This window comes from Taeniopygia guttata, chromosome 4, assembly GCF_048771995.1.
Source record: "Taeniopygia guttata chromosome 4, bTaeGut7.mat, whole genome shotgun sequence".
Taxonomy (NCBI): Eukaryota; Metazoa; Chordata; class Aves; order Passeriformes; family Estrildidae; genus Taeniopygia; species Taeniopygia guttata.
Window position 1 is genome coordinate 11,653,633 of NC_133028.1, and position 21,281 is coordinate 11,674,913.

General features: G+C 38.1%; 1 protein-coding gene across 1 annotated transcript in view; it reads right to left on the bottom strand.

The window, feature by feature from the left end:
• TBC1D14 (TBC1 domain family member 14) overlaps positions 1–21,281 on the bottom strand; it is a 64,449-nt gene that overhangs the window by 33,911 nt on the left and 9,257 nt on the right. The window contains exon 3 of the mRNA XM_012573651.5: positions 9,678–9,798. Coding sequence (XP_012429105.2) covers positions 9,678–9,798 — 121 coding nt within the window. The remainder of the gene's footprint in view (positions 1–9,677; positions 9,799–21,281) is intronic.

Sequence of the window (21,281 nt, forward strand, 5' to 3'; positions counted from 1 at the left end):
ACCCAAGTTGCTGTGGCTTCATCCTTGGTAGACTTGCACTTTAAAATATTATCTATTGACCTGCAAGTGTTGCCATTTTCTCAGCTCTGCGCTAAGGACTTCATATTCTTAAATATCACTGACTGCTGTTTGCAGCTACCAGGGTGAATTGCTCACGATCCTCAATCCCAAAATTATCAGCAAGGACTGATCTGAAAACAAGCAGTCACTTAAGTATTCTGCTTTCAAAGGGTGGCTTTGCAGAAGTTAAACTGTTTTCTCAGAATTTCTAGGTGCTATATCAGCTATTGTTTTCAACCTGTGACTTCACATCTATTTCACAGATGCAGCGATACGATGCCAGATACAGAAGAGCTCACTGTTTAAAAGTTTCTTGGCTCCAATCCCACCAATGCCAATTAGTTACAGACACCTGCCATCCAAATATCTCATGTCAGAGCACAAGTCCACACAGCTCATGCAAAACACTACAGGCTCCAGTGCTAATGCTTTCTCCCACAAACTATCTGAAACAAAGTTACCACACATACCAAAAAACCATTCATGTAAAGTTATAGCAATTAACACAGGCAAAAAGCAGATCCTGAGGAAGAGCACCCTTGGGTGGGCAGCGGTATCCCTGCAGTAGATGCCTGTGCTTTCACACTGAAAACAGAATTATATTGCAGCTCTTCTGCAAAGCAGTGACTCAGAGAGAGGGCTGCCTGGTGACACAGGGTAAAAAGCTAAGTAGTCCTTGTAACTCAAACCACAGCTGGCCACATGTTAAATTTGGTAGCAGGCACTATTTTCAGGTTGCTGCATTTACAACAGTACCTGAGACTACTTAAACAGGTTCTGCAAAATATTTAATTACATTTTATTTTTTCCACTGGTCTTATTTCATATGCTGGGTGAGAACTGGACTAGAATTGCACAAGTAAAAAGAAAGCTATTTTTTCCTGGTTTTTAAGTCTTACCTGAACAGTGCTTTAATGTTCCCTTCCACTGTTTCATGACTCTCTAATGCATGTCCATCTGAAATCTCTTACCTTCCTAAATGAAATAGTTTACCAGACAAATTTCAGCAGGTGCACACCCAGCACTTCACTGCCCTTCACCCCCCTCACACCATTTCTGTGCCACCATTACACAGCCATGTGACTTTCAATATGCTGGACTGGGGAAATGACACCACCAAAAACACACCTTTTGTTTTGTTCCATTAGTTTGGTTACTCTGCAATGCCTGCTGTGGGGCAATGTAAACATGAAAGGAAAAGGAAAGGAATATGCAGCAGGACTACCAGATCATGAAATTTGTGATGATCTTTGGGTTGGAAAACTCAGATCTGATTGTTCACGTGGCACCGGGCCATAAAGTAATAAAAAGACCCTTATATATACAATAATCAAAGAGAATTTAAGGAGACTGAAACCTCAGGGAAAGATCAGATTATGAGACTATTCTTCAAAACTTAATGGAGAATACATACTTCTGAGTTCAGATATTACACCATCAAACAACTTCTTAGTGAGTTATATAAAAAACTTTAAAACCAGTACAGAACTACTCTGAAATGAAATTAATTTATTAGTTATTGATCTAACAACCTGAGAAATCAGAATTGCATGCTCAATCTGTACACTTTAGTGATCTGCCAAGCTCTACAAATAATTAATGGTTCAAAAACGATCAGCCCTACCTGCTTTACACGGCTCTCTGTATGTGTATACATACATGTTTAACCCTCTAACTTTAAAGAAAGTATTTGAGCAGAAGATAGCAATGAGATGGCAGAACTTGATGGTAATAACATATATATGAAGCTTTATCTTTCACCAGGACATCTTTCTCATCTTTAGTACCACAGTATTCTCCTGTTCCATACTTTACAAATTAGGAATGCCTAAGCAATGTAAAAGATAAGATACTATGGCCAGGCTGTGAGGAAAAAAATTTTAGGCATAATTTCAAGTGTTCTGAAATTTTCCTCTTTTCCCCTGGGAAGCAGCTACTTTTCCTTTCAGACTACAGGGGATACACAACCTGGGCTGGCAACTGATGTGATCCCACACTATCACACTAAAGTTAAATGAATAAAATAATCCATACATCTTACAGAAAGTTACAAGCAAAGGAAAAGAGTGAGAAGCCACATGCTCTGTTTTGCAGTCCTGTGTTCCAGCCACTGGACTATTTTAACAATTTTTCCATATACTTATTTTCGTAACATCATATTTTGAACAAGATTTGGATTATGGAACATTTAAAACCTAAGCATAGACAAGGCCAGGTTAAGTTCTTCCAAGAAAGAGTAACAGCTTGCTGTTCTGAAGTCTGTTACCTCTAATCATTCAATGTGCTGTGTATCAGATGGTTCTCACCCCTCAGGGCTCACATTTCGTTTGCGCTATATGTAAATAATTTAAGTGTGTTTTGGTTATATAGAGTGACATGCTTAATTAAAAAAATAAAAAAGGAAGGAAAATATTTGAAGTAATCAGAGACAAAGCATACCATGAACCATGTTGCTTAAGAACAGCTTTTTACTGGCAAAAGTGGGATCTTCAATCAGATTGTGCAGTGTAATGTTAGGAGTGACTCCAACATGATTCACAGTAACAACAAAAAAACAACGCCCTCCTGCTTAGAATACTGCAAAGGACACACTTAGAATACTGCAAAGGACACAGTTTAATCTGCACATACAAATGTGTGCACACTTTCCCTAGGTACTGACACTATCTGGTACACTGCAGTGTTAATCAAATGGAAACATCTGCAAGAAAGGCCTCCAGCAGGACAAACATCTGGGAAATGTCTGAGCAAGAAAATACAAGCTAAATGGTTATTTTATTTTATGCTATTTTCTTGTGAGCATCTGCCAGAATAAAATGCTATAAACACCTGCTTTCAGCATATCCCACAAACATTACTTCCAGGGACTGCAATTCCACTGGATATGGACTTCATGTGAAAATGTAACTTTATTTCATCTGTATGCCTACTCACTAATCTCTCTACCTAAATTATCTGTGTAGTCTCAGCATCACACCCTTCTCCAAATAACCTCTCAGCAACTTTTTCTTCTGACATTTCAAATTAGTGCTGATGCTACAGAAGAAAACCTACCTTTCCTATCTAGTCTCAACATTTCTTATTGTGGCTGAAGATCATGTCAGAACTGTCTCCCTCATTCTGAGAGACACTAAAATAAAAGGTCTCCATGCCACATCAACCACTCTGAAATGGCCAAAAATCCAAGTTAACTACAGGATACAGAGGAAAAGAGCCACAGGAATATCACATTTCATCTTGCAAGTTCTAAAATCAGTTGCAAATACCAAAACTTGTAATTTTCAACACCGTGCAAAAGTCACCCAGGAATGCCACCTACTTTGAATGCATGACAACTTGTATTTTATGCTGTTCCACGCACACAGTCACTGTTTTGTTTGCAAACAGTTGTCTTTGTAGGTAAGTATGTGCACACTTGCTTCTAGCTCCATGACTCCAGCACGTACACCATACTAGTGTAGGGAAAGGCACTTCACTTGATACTTTTAACCATATTCTACTTTTCAAATCTCTCTGCTAATTTCCCTTCTGCTTCCTCATCAAGACTCAGGTACCTTTAAGGGTCTCAGACATTTTCAAGTTTGATGCTTTTCTACCCTTGGAAATTACAGAAAAATAAGGAAATAAGTCTACTGCATTAAAACCTCTGAGTGTTTTTTTCCACCCATGTTTTCTTCTCTGATCCCTGAAATTACCTTTGAAGCCATTATTGGTGCCAATTTCTCACATGCCTTATAAAAGCTTCTTTTGTACTCACACAGATAAGTGTGCATCATATTTTCTCTTGGCCAGATTCTTGTGCATGCTTTGTTTAATTAAAAAAAAACAAACAACTATACCAAAATGTAAATATTCTTGATATTTTTGAATACAATCATCTTCACAACTTAAAGTTCAGTCTTGACAAGAAAAAATTGTAGTTTTTTAAAGCTACACACAAATATAATATTTGAAGGAGGGCAATATACCTTCATAGTGTGGCTTAAAAGTGATGACTATTTTCAGGCTTTAATATTAATGAAGCTGTTTCCACTGAACTTTGTCAGGCTCAAGTGACACTTCTCAATGGAGCACAAGAAAAATATGTGAAAATACTAAGAGGCATGAAAAATTTGTAATAAAATCAAGGTAAAAAATAGGACCAAGAATCCTCAGAGAAAGAAGGAGAATGAGAACATAAAATTGGCTAGTCTTCCTTCCGACAGACACTTCAGGAAAAAGCACCAGTCTGGCTTTTCAAAATCCTTACATCCGTATCTTCAGCATTTCCAGTAACACACAGTACCTCCATTGATTTTGCAGAGCTAAAGAACATCAGTTTTGTTTGTTGCTGCTAGTGAGCATGGTAAGAGTTTAGCCTTTCAAAAACTGTATCCAGCCCCATTCTTTAATTTTAGATGAAATAAACTGGAAGATGTATAACTGGATGTATAAACTGGAAGACAGACAAAGAAAACCTTTGGGTCAAGTTTCTCAGGAGCTTGCTTCTGCTTAACACACAATTAGCACAATGAAGTCTAGCAAAGCTTTCTCAACTTTACATGTCAGCAATGGAAATGTTCCAGTCTCCAGTTAGAATACGCAGTTCCAACACAATATTTAGGGGCACGTGGTGTTATTTCCAGGTTTGCTCTCTACAGACATCTATTTTCATTCAAAAACTCATGGGGGGACGGGGAATCTGAGAGCCTCCTGTGTGTTACCAGTGGAAGGTTACTACATGGAAAAAAGTTTTCTAACTACACAAAGAAGTAAGTGTTTAAGTATCCTTCTACTACCACTGGAAGACACACAAATACCAGTTGCATGATGGATTCTTACTTAACACAAATGAGAACAAACTTCCATTCATGTATCAGCAGTCATGAATAGTTATAATCTCTGGAATTGAAATTTTGGGGTTAGAAAGAGTTGTGTACTTGATACTCAAAAGTTGATCATTTTTCCATGAATTTGCGGCTTCCTGCATTTAAAAATTATCTTGTGCTATCAGCATTCATATTCCAGTTAATGCCAATTACAAACCTGGGCTACAAAGTAACTGTCCGTATTGAGACAAAGAGAACTATTTCAAAGTTACTGCATGTCCCCCAAAACATACCACTAGCATTGAAACAGACCCTGTAGCAGAGACCAGCAGCTGACATTGTAACTGCAGTACCAACTAACCAAGCTTATACTTCTATTTAGTATTTTCACTCATGAAAGCAGATACTTATCCTCCAACAGTGCCTGCTATACCTCTTTAGGATCCCTCCATCTTCCACAGCTTTTGATCCCCACAATTTACTAGGCATTCTAGAGAGTGAGAAAGCTAAAATAAAAGCTTTAAATCTGGAAAAGCAGGAAAAAAAAAAACTCACTTCCTTTCAAAAACATTTTGCAGCTTGTCATAGCTATTTAAACCAATACTCAAAGCTCACTGTTTTCTATTAGTCTGATGCTTGTAACATATTCTGTACTTTCACATGTTGTTAACATATGGGAAGAAGTTCCAACAGCATCTTTGTCAGCTACACTCTGCTAGATTATGATACCCAATTGGGTCATATTAAATGATTTCATTATTAAAATACTCGGGAACAATCATCCTGACAGAGTATTAAATCACTTTCATTTACTGTGAATGGAAGCTACTACTCTTGATTTATCTGTTTAAGTATGAGAGTATTTTTGTTTTAGGCAGGTGATTTTCAAGACAGGACAAGGGCAACACAGTCTTTGTAGATTAATACAGCCTACTAGAATTGCTGAATGATCTATTTATTACTGCTCTTGTTGGGGAAAAAGAAAAGACTTTTTAGGACATTATTGACATAATAGGTTTCTTTTTTTTTTTCTTATTTACCTTCACAGAAGTTAGATGCCCTTTACATATGATTACAATAAAATAAAGGTATTTATAATTGGATCAGAAGGAAAGACACGAAAGAGCTGTGCATTAAGGCAACTTGCAAGTTTTGGGCTATAATTATTAAGTGGAAGTGAGTTACACCTTTACTTCCAGAGAATGTAACAATAACAGGCATAGGTTAGACTAACCTTCTAACTATACCTTCTTACACTGCACTTGCTTCCTGTTAAAAAAAAGGAACTCTGCCACACAGATCTAAATCCTGCCTTTCTGAAGGCTGACAAATAGAAATGAACCCAACAGTGGAGAACATGGGAAGTGACTCATTTACACCCTCAGACTTCTCATGCAGAACACAAAATGCACTACACAGTTTCTCACAGCTTCTAGCTTCAAAGTGGCAGTGAAGTCCATGAGCAAGCATTCACCCCATTGGCAGCTATAGCCATCAGTCACCATGACTTACTTACCCAGGCTACCCAAAGACAAAGTCTGTACAAAGAGGAGACAGTGCTCCATCCAGAGCTGTAGCTCTGGCTCCTGCCACAGCCAGCTGCCAGCTTGAACCAGCCACTTCCCCTGCTAAGGCCCCGCAGGGTCCATGGGAATGCAGCACAGCAGGCTCAGGAGAACGCTCAGAAAAGCTCTGTATTTTTAGCCACTGCTGGCCATCAGCAGAGGCTGCAGATGTGGATGAGGAACAGGAGGCAGCAGCTCCCCCGGCTGCACAGCTTCCACCCGCACATGGTGCACCAGAGCCTCACGCATCAGCAGTCTGGGGGATCTGCTTTGGGCTTTTTTTAACCTGGAGAAAACACACTGCTTGTGATGGGAGAGTTTATCACTGTCTGCTTAAAGCCTGGCTTATAGTAAATTCTTTCCGTATTTCTTGCAGGGTGTTGCTGCTTTGAAACTCTTTTCCATCTAACAGATCCAAGCTAGAAAACAGACTTTGATAAAATCGCTTTACTTCATCAACCAGGATTATAGCTTAAATCAAGTGAAAATTGAATTATAATTAACTTGATTCAACTTATGAAGTTTTTCCTACAGTAATGTTATAAGCTTTACTGTTGATCCCATAACAAAGTATCACCTATGAGCCAAGTAATTCTTTTTCCTGTTTCCTGCTCATTTTCACTTTATCATGTGCTGCAGAGTGAGCCTCTTCAGTACAACTGATTTTAATTGACTGGAATGTTGCCCCCCCCACCCATAGCCATATCCTAATTATTACAGAAAAATATTTGGGAAAATTACAATCCCCAAGTTAAATATCACTTATTTTTAATTATTAAGGAACTCACATTAATTTTTAAATATTCCAACACAGAATGTCAGCAAATGAGATCATAAAACATTCAGACCTGAATTTTTGCGTAACGATTGTAATTGAAAGGCCTCATATGTTATATGTGCTGAATTTTACTAATATTGAAACTTAATAAAATAAACATATTCCATTGCACTCTTATTGGAATTCATACAGTGACAGCTGAATTGCACAACCCTCATAGGGTCAAAGCACACTTGAAAGGAAAAAAACCCAAAGCTTGCTGATTAAAAATTGATTTTACTATTAGAGAAAAGAAAATTAAAATAAATACACTATATAAAAAAGAGCAATTTAGTTTCACTGGGGAAGAAAGATATAAAATGACTCTAGGATATAGCCAAAATCTGGCTTTCCTCTATATGCTCTATTCTTTTAATACACAAAATCTTGACTGGACACATGCAAACAAATTCTGTGAAGACAAATCACATGAGAGAGACAAGCAAATGATATGCTGGCTATGTCTTCTTGAGTTTTTAAAGGAATTTCTTTTGAAGAGCATTCACTAACAAAACTGCAGGGTGAAAAGTAGTTCCAAATAAATGGTATTTACACATACTTCTGTGCTTGCCAAGGTTGAACTGAGTTTCTAAGAGAAACAGTGGCTGCAAAGTCTAGTTCAGTTCTACAGTCTACTGGGAGAGAAGAGAACTTAACTTCAATGGGTATTCTTGGTGAAGTTCTGTCATCTGACTTAGTGCATTTTCAAACACCAATTGCAAAAGCAACTGGCACAACCAGTTCTGCTCAAGCAGAATTCTTGAAGAGAACTGATATAAAAAAATTAATCATGCAAACCTCATTGCAAATGCACTTCCAGCTTCTCCAAGATTACTCATCCTGACAGCTTCAAAGTTTTAAAACATTTAACTGGATAAAAACTATACAAAAGTTCTCAGTGACCCAGTAAAACAACCCAGCCTGAGCATATACCAGTATTGCTTCTTTCTCAGAAGACTAATATTCACATATATTTTCAGCATTAAAAACAGGACAAACAACATCTTAGCTGGAGTGATTTTAATTCCTATATTGTTAAGCTACAGTATGATGCTATATTGTATCTACACTTGTTGAACAAGTGAGTGCTGTCAGAAGAGTTTTTACAGGGCTTGAGAAAGGCTCATGTGCTCAAAAAGCCTGTCTGACCATTTAGGTGACCCCTCACCAAAACAATCAGGCTGTGCTTTTAGACAATGCTGAGACTCAATTAGTGACTTACAGCTCTACTCATGACTCAAAGTCTACATGTCAAAAATAACTTCAAAAAAGCACCAAATAATTTAGGAAGGATTAGTTATTGTTATCCCAGAGGCACCGGAGACAATTGTTTTAGGCTACAATTTTGCCAAAAAGTCACTAATGGTTGGATACCATACCACATAATAATTTAATACTGACTGTTTTGTAACAAATTTAATAAGACCATTGAAAGCTGTAATGTAAGACAGTTGGATGTAAAAGAAAAATATCCACAGTACAAGCAACGACCATAAAATGTTGATAAATTATCTATCCACTTATTAAAGAACATGCACTACAATAAAATATACTGCTAAATGTGAGGGTCTGCACTTATTAAACCTCTCCAATTTTGTAATCAAAAATCTTTGGTGAACACTTCAGAACTACTAACTGTGTCAAGACAAGCTGTAGATAAAGTCTGAATGGTTGAGTACAGTGACAAGTTCAAAAAGCTGCCTCAATTTCATCTTAGCAGCCTAACTACAGCTAAGAACAGTCACATGATATGTGGATTTCCAGAATACTTTACCCTGAATTAAGCAGGACAATCCTTCAAATCAGTATATGCATTTCACACACAGCAGCTGGGTTTTTTTACTACATGGTCTCTTTTCATGCAAACATTACAATTCCCACAGTCATTTGAACAAGGAAGTGACAACTGAAATACAGAAAAAGCTCCAAACATAAAAAAGCTACATACAATCCAAAAATCCCAGATCAAGTCAGACAGATTGAAAGAGGCTGTTTTCTTGTCACTGAAAGAGCAGCTCATGAACTACTATGACCACACAGCTGGATTTCACAAGATTTTCCCCACTGGAAAGGCAAATAATTTGATTCACTAGCCAAGAGCTTGGGTTCATCTGTAGTAGAACCAGTTCTCTGAAATGTTGCTTTCAACAATGGTGGAAAAAAGAGAGTTTCACTTAGGTTTTTTATTCTCTTATGACACAGTAAGGGAGGCTCTTCATGCCTCACGTACTCAGTGTAATGACCAAGTGGAACACATTCTTCTGAACAGCACTGTTGTAACAGAAGTAAAATTTCAACAAAGAGCCTTTTCTGGTACTGAAATTGTGTGCAACTCAAACAAACAGGCTGCACAGTCCTATATATACATCATAAACTTAACTGGCTTCTTCATTCACCATTAATCCTAACACAGAATTAAACAAATACCTTTTGTATTTTCTTTGGGTCTTTCTGTAAGTTTTCTCCAAGAGGTACTTTTCCAAACAACTTCCATCGCACATCATTTTGTTTTTCAAGTCTTGCACTCTGCTTTCTGGTAAACAAATTCCTAAAAAAAAAAAAAAAAAAGTTTTATTAAGAAGAATGGTTGATTAATTATAATAAAAAGAAGGATGAACGTTTGCTAACCTTATGTATCCTAATGATATATTCCAGCTCCTCTTGTGGTTGTGCTGACAGACACTGTTTCCTAGCTTCAAAAGGTAAATCATGCAGTATTATCACCATGCCAGGCAATGGACTTTGTTAAATTATAACTTTTAGTAGATAAAAAAAAGTTCATTTTCCAACCTTCTAAAAGTGGACACCTTTCTTTAGTATTCCTGGAAATCGTTCAGCCTAACTCTTTTAAAAACAACTAAGACATTAAACCTCTTGCTGCACAAACATTCTTTACCCACCTGTTACAACATTTTGCTATCAAAAAAATCACAAAAACCTTGGAGACATAGTACCCTTTCACTGTATTCAATCTGCTTTCACTAAAGATTATTTTTCTAAATAAGCTTAAAAGCAGCTATCAAAACACATTAATTCTGAAATCTCTCTGAAATGTCTAATACTTAGCTTAAACACTGTGGGAACAATTATAAAGCTAGACACAAAGCCACTGAAAAATAGATTAGTTTTATTGACATTGTTAGTTTTTAATCATAAAGCAATTTGCCAGACTTCCATCTTCACACCACAACTACTTTTTCCAAAACTGGACACATGATTTTCATGATTTCAATAGCACTCAGCTCCTCCAAGAGCACAGATGTTCTTCTCCTATAGCATGCTCACATTATTAAAGTAAAAAATTTTCTTTTGTCGTACTGTCCAGTTTATCACATATTCAAATATGTCCAGGTTAGTTCTGTTACTTACTCACCTCAAGGCAGGTTTTTCTGGAAACTGACTATTTTTTGCTCCCTCATTCAAAAGAAAAAAATATCCACTGAGACAAAAGCATTTTTCCTGCTGCAATCAGTAAGGCAGCTCCAGCACCTTCACATCACAGATGCTTCCATTCTGACTTCACTGTTTTTCCTTACAGTTACCACCTTAGTGGCCTGTGTGTTGGTCCACCAAGTACAGACTATTTCTTACATAAAAAATGTGATTGAGAAATAAAACTTGAGTATATTGAGTTTCACATTCTAGAAGGGCTGAATACATGTCTGGGACAGGAACAACCTAGGTACTAAAAAGTTGTTTTTCTGGGCCACTTTGTATCAGATACCATGAAAAATACCACAGCTACACCATCACTGCTAACATTGCTGGAATACAAGAGATACGTTTCATTTGTGAAAAACAATTAAGGTTATAACATCAGAGTGTGCTGAAACATAAGGTTAATAGTATGCACTGCCATCATTAAATATGCATATATTTATACAAATCATCACCTGCTTCTCTATCACAAGGGTACAGTTACCTTGAAATTCAAACCAAGAAGAGATTATCATATCAAAAGATAAGGACAAAGTGTTTATGTACAGAAATCATGCAAGTCAATTATACCTGATGCCAAAGCTAAGCAGTAACTGTACTTCTCCAAATCCCTTTCAGCTATGCAGAGATTGTATGGCAACTAAAGCCCAAGAGGATCAAGCAAGTGCTAAATTGTATCTAAGAATAAAAAGGAAAGCATAGCAAAAATAATATAATAAAATCTACTGCATATACAAAGGATACACAATGCCAAACAGACTGGCTGCTCTTGCAAAAGGTTTTTTTTCAGGTTGTAACTACTTCAGAAGCAAGCAAAATCCAGATTCCAAACCATCTTCAGAGAAAACAATAACTTCCAGCATGAGGGCCACTGGAACAGCACTGTAAGGAGGCACATCTTTGTGACAGCCCTGTGCACGTTCAAATCTTTTTGCAAGTAAAAGGCTTTTATCACACTTCATTAGCACTGCAAAACCACAAAAATTAAAGGCAATTTTCTCTCTGTCTCTATCCACATTAGAGGTTCCTAGCACAAGTGTATAGGCAAGCAACAACTCCTTTAGTCTCCTCTGAGAGATTTTTAGAACAGCAGTAGGTCTTTACCCTCACAGCAAAGTAAAGATGAATTGGAATGATAAATTGTAACAGCTCTCTGCTGCAAGTGCCTGTGTAAAATGAACCAAATCTGAAAAGCCAATCTCACACACTTCCTCTCAGTTCAATTCCACAATCCTTTCCCTTTAGCAGCAGCATCACAATAAATAATCTGTTCTACAGCTTATCTAGCAGATGGCACAGCACTTGTTCAGCTCACTCTCCTCTATCCCTTGTACTATGTCAGGGATTTCCAGTTCAGTTTTAATTTAATATATATATATTGAATTGAAAGCAGCAGGCATGGTCAATATATAAATTTAATTCTGTAGTGTCCTTTTCCTCCACCCTCTGTCTGGGCCTAAATCCCAGTGTTTCGTTGGTGTCCACACTCGTTACAAACTCAAGAAAGTCTCAAAATCCCCCAAAGGCTTAATGTTATCAGCAGCCACAAATCAGAATAACCAGATGTAGAAGAGCAAACTACAAAGTGTTCTTGCTTTGACTGAGGACACACAGCATTAAACACTGATCTGCCCCAGACTGAAACACACCAAAGGTAATATATGACGGGATGGCATGGAAGTAGAGAGATGCCACCTAATTTGCACCTATCCTGAGAAAACTTAAGGGGAAAAAAAACCAACCAAAAAAACCCCCAACCTCCCCCCCTCAAAAAAAAAACAAAACAAAAACACACACACAAAAAAAAAAAACCAAAACCAAACCAAAAAACAAAACAAAACAAAACAAAAACCCAAAAAAAGAACCATGGAATGTTCTCAGGTTCAATTTCTACAGAGCTTTGCAATAAATCAGGACAACACCACAGGATTCTGTTAAGGCCACTACTTGAGATTCCTGAACTGAAAGTAAACCCTTAAAATATGCAACTGCCTTAGGAGGAAGTTTCTGCCATAGCAGAAAACTCATAGCACAACCTTTCATTTTTCTGCTGCTACAGCACCAAAAGGAATTACTTTTCTCCTATTTTTACACAGCTCCCTTGGATTTTCAAGAAAAGCACTAAGCCATTTCACTTCTGAGCAAATTCACTTAGAAAAATTCCACATTAAAGGTAACTTAAGAAGAGCTTACTAAATTGAAAATACATATTAACAAGAAGCAAAACTTCTCTATTTGAAAAAAATACCCTAAACAAACAGATCTTTACTCCAAAGATGAGCCCAGAAATTCTAGGGTAAAATATGTCAGAGCTTCATACAAGCATTTTAAGATAACAAAAATAAGTTTGAGATCCTGAATGACATGTCTTGGCTGACATGACTTGAAAGAAAAGACTGCATGCTCATCATCAGTTCAGTTTTACTGTCTTCTTCAAAACTATCAGAACACATCATGATGATCTCCAATAGGGATATTAACAAGAACCTCTGACATGATGAATGATGTCTGCAGTCTCATTAGATGGAGTCATTAAAGTGTCATGGATTACATCTGCATTCCTGTTGTATGTGCCCACTATTTTACACTAAGTATTTGTAGCTGCTTGTTTTAGAAAAGCCAAGAACACTAGTTAAACTGAGATCAAATTTCAGTTAGAAAACTGCATTTTCATAGTCTCCTACAAACAGTATTTTGCTGTTAAACAGCTGTTTAACCTTGTTATTTTAATTGAGCTGTGGAGAGGGATTACCTACCTGAAGAGAAATTAATTCTAACTTCAGAGTTAATTTTTACATACAAAGAACATCATGTGGTACAGGACAGAGATAGAACAATCTTTTGCTTGAACATACAGATATTGCATCACCACTCTATACTGATCTACCCAGCTGCCTTTTCTGTGTGGAAAAAGAGGAAGTTAAAACCAAGAGGCAAGTTTAGCAGCGTCAGGCAAACCTTATTTTTTAATAAAACTTAAGAAACAATTCCATTTTGGTTCTCTAAGCACTGCTAAAATAAACTTACAAAATAGCTGCTAATATATGTACTACACATGTGTATATTGCCACTCTTTATGTAGCTTTGTATGTTATCATGATCAGGCTAAAGCCTTAATCAAATTTAAAAAATATGGTTCTAAAGATATTAGAATCACATCAATAACAAGTAATCAAGTCAAACCTAGCCATATTGCATCTGTTGGAGCATTTTTAAGCTTTTACTTTAAAAAAAAATCCAGAATCACCACTGTGAAGTAGAAAGTTTATCTAGTTCTGTCCAATTCTCTTTCCTAAAAGACAGGAGGTCTGCAACACAACTGCCAGCAATTACTGCCCTGTGAGGAGTCGAGAGCAGCAGTTTCACAAGTATTCAGCCATTCATTTTTTCCACATTTCAGCTGTGCTTTGTTCCAAGCAAGGTTAGTTACTTCTGTGAAGTCACCTCTTAAGAGGTTATTCCCTTCCACCATGTCCCTCCTGTTCAGTATTCAAACCTATCCACCAAAGCAGCACAGACAGTGCTGCCACGGCTTCTGTTGCCAAATTACTCCAAGTCTTGAAGTCAGCTGCAAAGCTCCTTTCCTGAAAAGTCTCAAAGTCTTCTCAAGCCAGGCAGGCTCAACACTGAGCCCACCCAGATATCTCTGAAGTTTGGTACCACCAGAGTCAAGGCACATGTCACTGAAACAAGAGGAAAAAAGGACGGGCTCACAGGAGCTGTCAGAGGGTGAAGCTGAGCAAGGCAGGCACACACATCCCTCTCTGGACTGCAGGCAACACACAGTATCTTTTTACCAGAATGCCCATGATATACCTTTAGTTTACTGAAACAAAAGGGTAGGGGAGCTTAGGATTTAGGAGTTTTTACAACTAGAGCATTTGGGTTATTCAGAAAATCTGAATTTCAACTTTACTGATGTGACTATTTTGCCAGGGCTCCTTACAGGAAGTTTTGCAGTACATGAACTACTGGCATGCAACACCAAATCACAACTGCAAGCAATAGAAACGTGACATGGCATATGCTGCTCTGTGCTAGACTAACACTGACCTAGCACAGAGACTACATCTGCAAGTAAATGGGTTCCTTACTCTTAAAAAGATGGTTGGTGTACAGAAACATGTATGAAAATTGTCTAGAAACTGACCCAGCTCATGCAAACTGGTACAATTTCTTATCTGCATTTAACCAACGCTAATTTGCAAATACTTTTGTTACATGTTTTAAAAATACACACATCATCTTCAGCTCTCAAGATGCATACTCCAAATTTTGTCTTTCAATCAAGGTTATTTTCAGAAGACAAAACAAGTGGAATATCATGTAAATTAACTACCAGAAGGACTTACCGGTCTCATGAGCGCAACAGATGTAAAATAAGGACAGTGGGGAAAATTTAAAAGGTTCAGTTTCATAGAACAATTTTATTTTGAAAGACAGTTTTTCAAATGAGTATCAGACTAGCACATATTCTTAAGAAGCAAGAAAGATACAGAGGCAAGTCAAAGTTAATTTCAGCTGCTTCTGAAGGAAAACCCTGAAACTCCCCTGATAACTCTAATCTACACAAGGAGAGAGGAGAAAGCACCAAGGTCTTGAACCCCTCAGCCTATCCAAGGATAAGGCCATGTATATTTAGATAAATAAGCAGATATTAATCATAAGAATTGAGTAAACCCACACTGAGTACATAGGCACTGTAAAACTTATCTCCACAGACATTATTCCACAAGGCATCCAGAAAACTGCATTGAAACAGGATATTTTAAATAATGTACAGCACCTATTAAGCAAAAAATACATTAAGATAAATTTATTAAGTATTTGCTGCACTGTCAGCAAAAATGTCCAGCCTCTTTATCTGATGTAGAATTAATTCAATTAACACTATCTAGGAAACATTCTCAACAACATTACTTTCTTCTCATCTTCCCGCGACCCTTTCTATTCAGTACTAATCATAAGTTTTGCAGCTTACCAATAAATAGAAGATTCTTACCTCTATATATTCCTAATTTGCTCACTTTTCAGAGACTGAGAAAAAAAATCCTGAAAAATCAGCAACATTCTGTTCTATCAAATGAATTTTTGTTACCTGATTAGTGAAGGAACAAGACTGACACATAAATCATGATGACTGGAGAACTGATGGACTTGAGAAGGCTTAGCTGTCAGGAGACCCACCAAAGTCTCCTGAAATGCCCTAAATCTATATTCTCCAAAGGGAAAAGCAACAATTGGTACCCATGACCCAGTAATGCTGGTTTCTAGAAATAATTCACTAGATGCAGTTCTTACATGCTCTGCTCTCACACACAGATCACCTCTCAGTCAACCTATACATCAAAACAACTAACAGACAGGAAAGCATCAAAAAAGTTCAAGTTCTTTGGCTCCAGTCAAGAACCTCCACAAACAAGTCAGAAGTTATGCTTTGAATAAGATTCCAAAATTACATACAAAAGCAGGGTGTGCAGAATGTTGTCTCTGGAAGATTGCCAAAGGTCAGACTAAAGGAAGAATGATGCTTGGTTTATGGATAAACAAATCAACAGAAATAAAGCCAGACAGCCTACAAGTTGACTTGCCTATGAAACAAGTAACTAATCAAAAAACTATGTTTTATAAATTCCTACCACATTTCATAAAGAAAGTTTTCCAACTATTAACATTCTAACATGTTCAGTAAAAATCAAAACCAGTACCACTTTGCAGTGTAACAGATACCTGCAGGTCTGGAAAAAAAAAAGACTTCCACAGCTGAGAGAAGCAGTAATACAATATAAGTTAGCAGCATAGGATACCTGATAGCTTGCAATAGGGGAACTTGGAAATTTCTCTAGATTTCTGGGGAAAAGAGCAGGGTTTAATAAACTATTTATAAAAACTACGGTATTCTTCATTTATCTTTCTTTTTACAGGTCCCCCTCATTTTACAGGAGAACAAAGCAGTGCTGACTGCACTGTAGTATCCAAGACATGCAAAGACAAATCAGGCAGTAACCCTGCAAGTTCAGCTTTAGAACTGGTTGCAGCAAGCCAAGAACTATTTTTCACATGGATAATGCACAGTGCTGGTCTACCATGCAAATACTGAAGAATTCTCAGAAACTGGAGTTTCAGCAAGGACTGTCACACAAAATCAACACTCAGGTCCAACTTCAAACTAATATATTAGCATCAACCAGCCATAATTAATGATCATTTTCTAGCTGGCCAAATTCCCAGTTACCCTCATATTATCAGAGTAGTTGAAAATTCCATTCCTAAGTTCTGAAAGTAGATTTCTTCATTGATTTGAAGCACTATTACCACATAAATAAAAAAACAGACTACATGAAATGTCATCCTAAGCAAAAAGCTAACCCAGGTAAGCTCCAAGACCTTGCAGCAGTAGAGATTAAATATGGACCTGTCTGCATTAAGATCAAAAGGAAAAAGTGAATAAAAGTTCTACGTGGTACCTACAAGACCCTATCTGTATCTAGTGTGGGGCTCCTGGACTACAACAAAGAGATCAAAAACTGGAGGAAGTCCAGTGGATGACCACTATGATTCTTATGATATGGCTGGAGAACTTTGGAGGCACGTAACGACTAAAAAGAGACGCTTAACACAAATAAGGAATGAATTCAGAAAATTTATGGTTTCCATATACCAGTTCTGTAATAAAATTCTATGTAGGGATGAAAACTTCAACAGACCATTTTTTGTTTGAGCCTCTTTAAATGTCTTTATGACCAAAGTTAATATTGACTTTAACTCTTCCACAGATTATGTAACACAGGAAGGGATACTGTACAAATCAAAACATCAAGCAGCAAATATTATATTTATTCCATTCTATTTCACCCTTCTCACTGCATTTTTCAGGAAAGAAAAAGTCAGCTGAACATTAAACAGTACTTTGATCAGAGAGATAGAGCATCACACAGCAGTAATTGTGCTGATACTCTCAATTCCCCAAGTCATCTACTTCTCACAGCTCCTTTTAACAAAGGAAAATATCAGTAAAGCTCTTGCAAATTAAATGAAGATGCAAAGACCATCTAACCCACCCATTCACTAAACCTTCATAGAGACAGTGAATCAGAATGAAAACAGAGCTTAATTTCATTAATCTGAATTAGCTCCTAAAGTCTCATGCACATCTATGAGAAACTTTTGTAGTTATCACTCTTTTTATTCAAAAGAAGTATATGCAGCACTGTATTTGGGTTTGCATGGCAAAATTTTGGTAGTGGGGAGCCTACAGGAGTAGCTGGTGTGAAAAGCAGTCAGAGGCTTCCCCCACGCCCAAGAGAGCCAATGCCAGCTGGCTCCAGGACAAACTTGCCATTGGTTAAGGTTGAGTCCAGGGGAGGCAGTGGTAGCTTCCCTGGCATAACAGTTCAGAGGGGAACAACTTTGCTGCACAACAGCAGCAGCCAGAAAAGAGGAGTGAGACTGTGTGAGAGGAACAGCCCTGCAGACACCAAGGTCAGTGCAGAAGGAGGGGCAGGAGGTGCTCCGAGTGCCAGAGCAGAGGTTCCCCTGCAGCCCCTCGAGCAGCCCATGGTGAGGCAGCTGTGGCCCAGCAGCCCATGGAGGTCCAGGATGGAGCAGAGATCCACCTGCAGCCCATGGAGGACCCCACAGTGGAGCAGGTGGATGTCTGAAGGAGGCTGACCCTGTGAGAACTGGGGCAGACTCCTGGCAGCACCTGTGACCCCTTGGAATGAGGAGCTCACGTTGCAGCAGGTTTGCTGGCAGGACTTCTGACCCCACAAGGGAAGGGAGGGTGAAGGGAGCATTACAGCTCAGTGCTGCAAGCAACATTCAACACCCATCGATGCTACAAATTTCATTCACCAGCCATATCAGACTTCTGCAATGCTTCCTACCAGCCACTAGAAAAGAAACGTGTATGTTTCACCTGCTTTTAAGAAAAACTAGACCACATTAAATCCTCACTTACTGCACAGTTTTATACAGTTACTAAAAAAACTTCAAAACTCAAAGTATCACTGAGCAGATTTTCATTTAGCTTCCATAATGAATAAATAAGTTCAAGAAACCTCTTGGTTTAAAGTCTTGTTTGTGTAAAATTGTTTCCAGTTAGTCAACAGCAAAACTAAGATGTTAATCTACTAAAGTAACTTCCCTTTATTCTAAAGAGCCACATCTCAAAATTTAGTGAAAAGTTTAAGGCAGAACCAAAAGAACTATAATTGTAGAGTTACATTATCCCATACAAAAAGGGAAAATAAGAATTGCAATTAATTTAGACAGTTTCAGTTCAACACCTAGTGGAGAACAGGCCACATGACAAAATTCAAAATTTCATTCTCTGAGTAAGACAGGAATTCTGAAAACTGTATCATACAATTTTCAACCTTTATCAAAAGCAAAAGCTGTTAGCTCTGTAGAATTCCAACTTTCCACCTGTGGAGGAGCTGTTTGAGAGAGAATGTTTATTTCAGAGAATTCTGCTGATTTCTTCTGTTTCACACAGAGACAGGGTAGTATATACAGGTGGGGAGAGGACTTTTAATCTGTCAGTTCAGAACTATCAAATAAGAACTATCCAAAACCACACTATGAAGACTGAAGCACCTTTCAGATGAGCACACCTGAAGGCCTCACAGGCTGCTGAAATACTGCTGCCAGCATCCTGTGTTAAACAGATCCTCAGTGCCTATGCTGCTTCCCACACCACCAAAACATGAACTTGCTTGCCCTCCTCTCTTCCCAGCCCTTTTAGCCACCTGCAATTGGCAACAATTTGCTAGAAATGCATGCAGATAAAGCAGCAGGGAAGGACGAAAGTGCCACTCAATTATTCTCTTCCCTCCAAGGAGGCAGTGAGTCAGGTGGGGCCAGGCAGGCACAGTGCTTGGAGCCCAGCCCAGGGCAGGGCAGGGCAGCAGCCTGTGCTGGGTGGCTGTGCAGGGTCCCTCCATCACAGGCTGCCTTTCTGGAGTCCTTCCCATCAGCTTCTGGACAACTCCACCTCCAGCTCAGTTTGGTTTTGCTCATTTGTGGTTAGAACAGTGAACTTCTACCTGCCTCCACAGTGCATCCAGCTCTTTCTGCTCCTCCTCCTACACACTTCAGTCCTGCAGTCATCCTGTCTCATCCTGAACAGCCAATACTCTAAGAGGCGTCATTGAACAGAAACTTGCATAGAACAGGAGACAGCATCATAACTAATATCACAAATTAGTCAACTGAAATTATTTTCACAATTTTTCTTCCCTCCTGTGGTCAGTGAATTCCCATTTTTGGAGACGTGAAAGTTGGAAATTAACACTACAATGCTCCCTGTCATTCTACCTTCCTTTTAACACCAAAATTAGAGAAGTACAATAAGACGTCCCCTTATTAAAATCAACAAACAACATTATGAAAGGGTCCTATCCATTAACACAGATGACTTTTGCCATCGATGGACGCAATTCCTAAATTCAGAACTCCAAATTGTGTGACCAGTAATCTCAAAACATGGGTGCACATATGTGATATAAACATAATAAATTCACATTATTTCAGACTTAAAACAGTTAATGAAAGCAGTAGCTACTATTCTGAAAATTAAGACTTTTTTCTTATCAGATTACAAGTAGTACATGCTTCTACATATGGTATAGGATGCCAATCTTGCTCCAGAAGCTTTCTTCCAGAAATGTAGAGATTCTTTGCAAATAGTAAAATGTAATGTTCTTCTTAAAGCCCTTTATTTCATGTGTAGTCCCTATACTCCTTAGAGGCTTCCTGACATCCAAATACTTAGAACAATCAGATCTAAACGTGTAGGAGTAGCCTGAGAAGAAAGAAGACCCAGATTCTTGGGAAAACAGACAATATCCATGGCAGTGGACTAAGTAAAGACTTAGGCTGCTTGCAATCCATTAAAATGAAACAAACTGCCTGGCTTATTATTTAACTGTACATAGTCCTAACCCCTTTATAGTCACTCTCCATGTAAGCACAAAGATACTCATTTTCAGTCTCCAAAATGATAGTTGAAAATAATAAATGAAAAGGGCAACTTCTGCAGTAAGATCACTACTGATTCAGCAAAGCTGCTTAAGATCCACACATTTAAAAAGTTTCAGCACTACTGTACAAAGTCCAAAGGTAAAACTCATTAACCCACATTACTCTGGGTCAATAAGGCAAAGAAACAGACAAGTCACCAACACTTTAGTCTCCCACCCAGTTATTTGCTCACACTAGTTTTCAAACCAAGTTCCTGCATATATTCAAATGAAGGAAATTAATTCCAACTCAGGGTTACGTGAAAGACCTCTGGGCTTATAAAGTTTATACAAGTGACACTTGAAAACAACCAACATGTCAGGTTTTTTTATCAACAGTCAGCATTACAGCTTCTTTCAGAAGCAGTAATTCATTTTCATATGCCGACCTGGAGCCTAATGAGAGGTACCTGTGGTGCCTTAAGCTGTTCCAAGAGGAAAGCTGTGCCTAAGCAAAAAGTGGCCTCTTTCTCACTTTTGATCTTCCTGGCCACACCCAAAGATGCATCCAGCAGCCTGATGAAACAACCAGACCTTATGGATACTCAAACTGCTGAAGACACAAACTGAG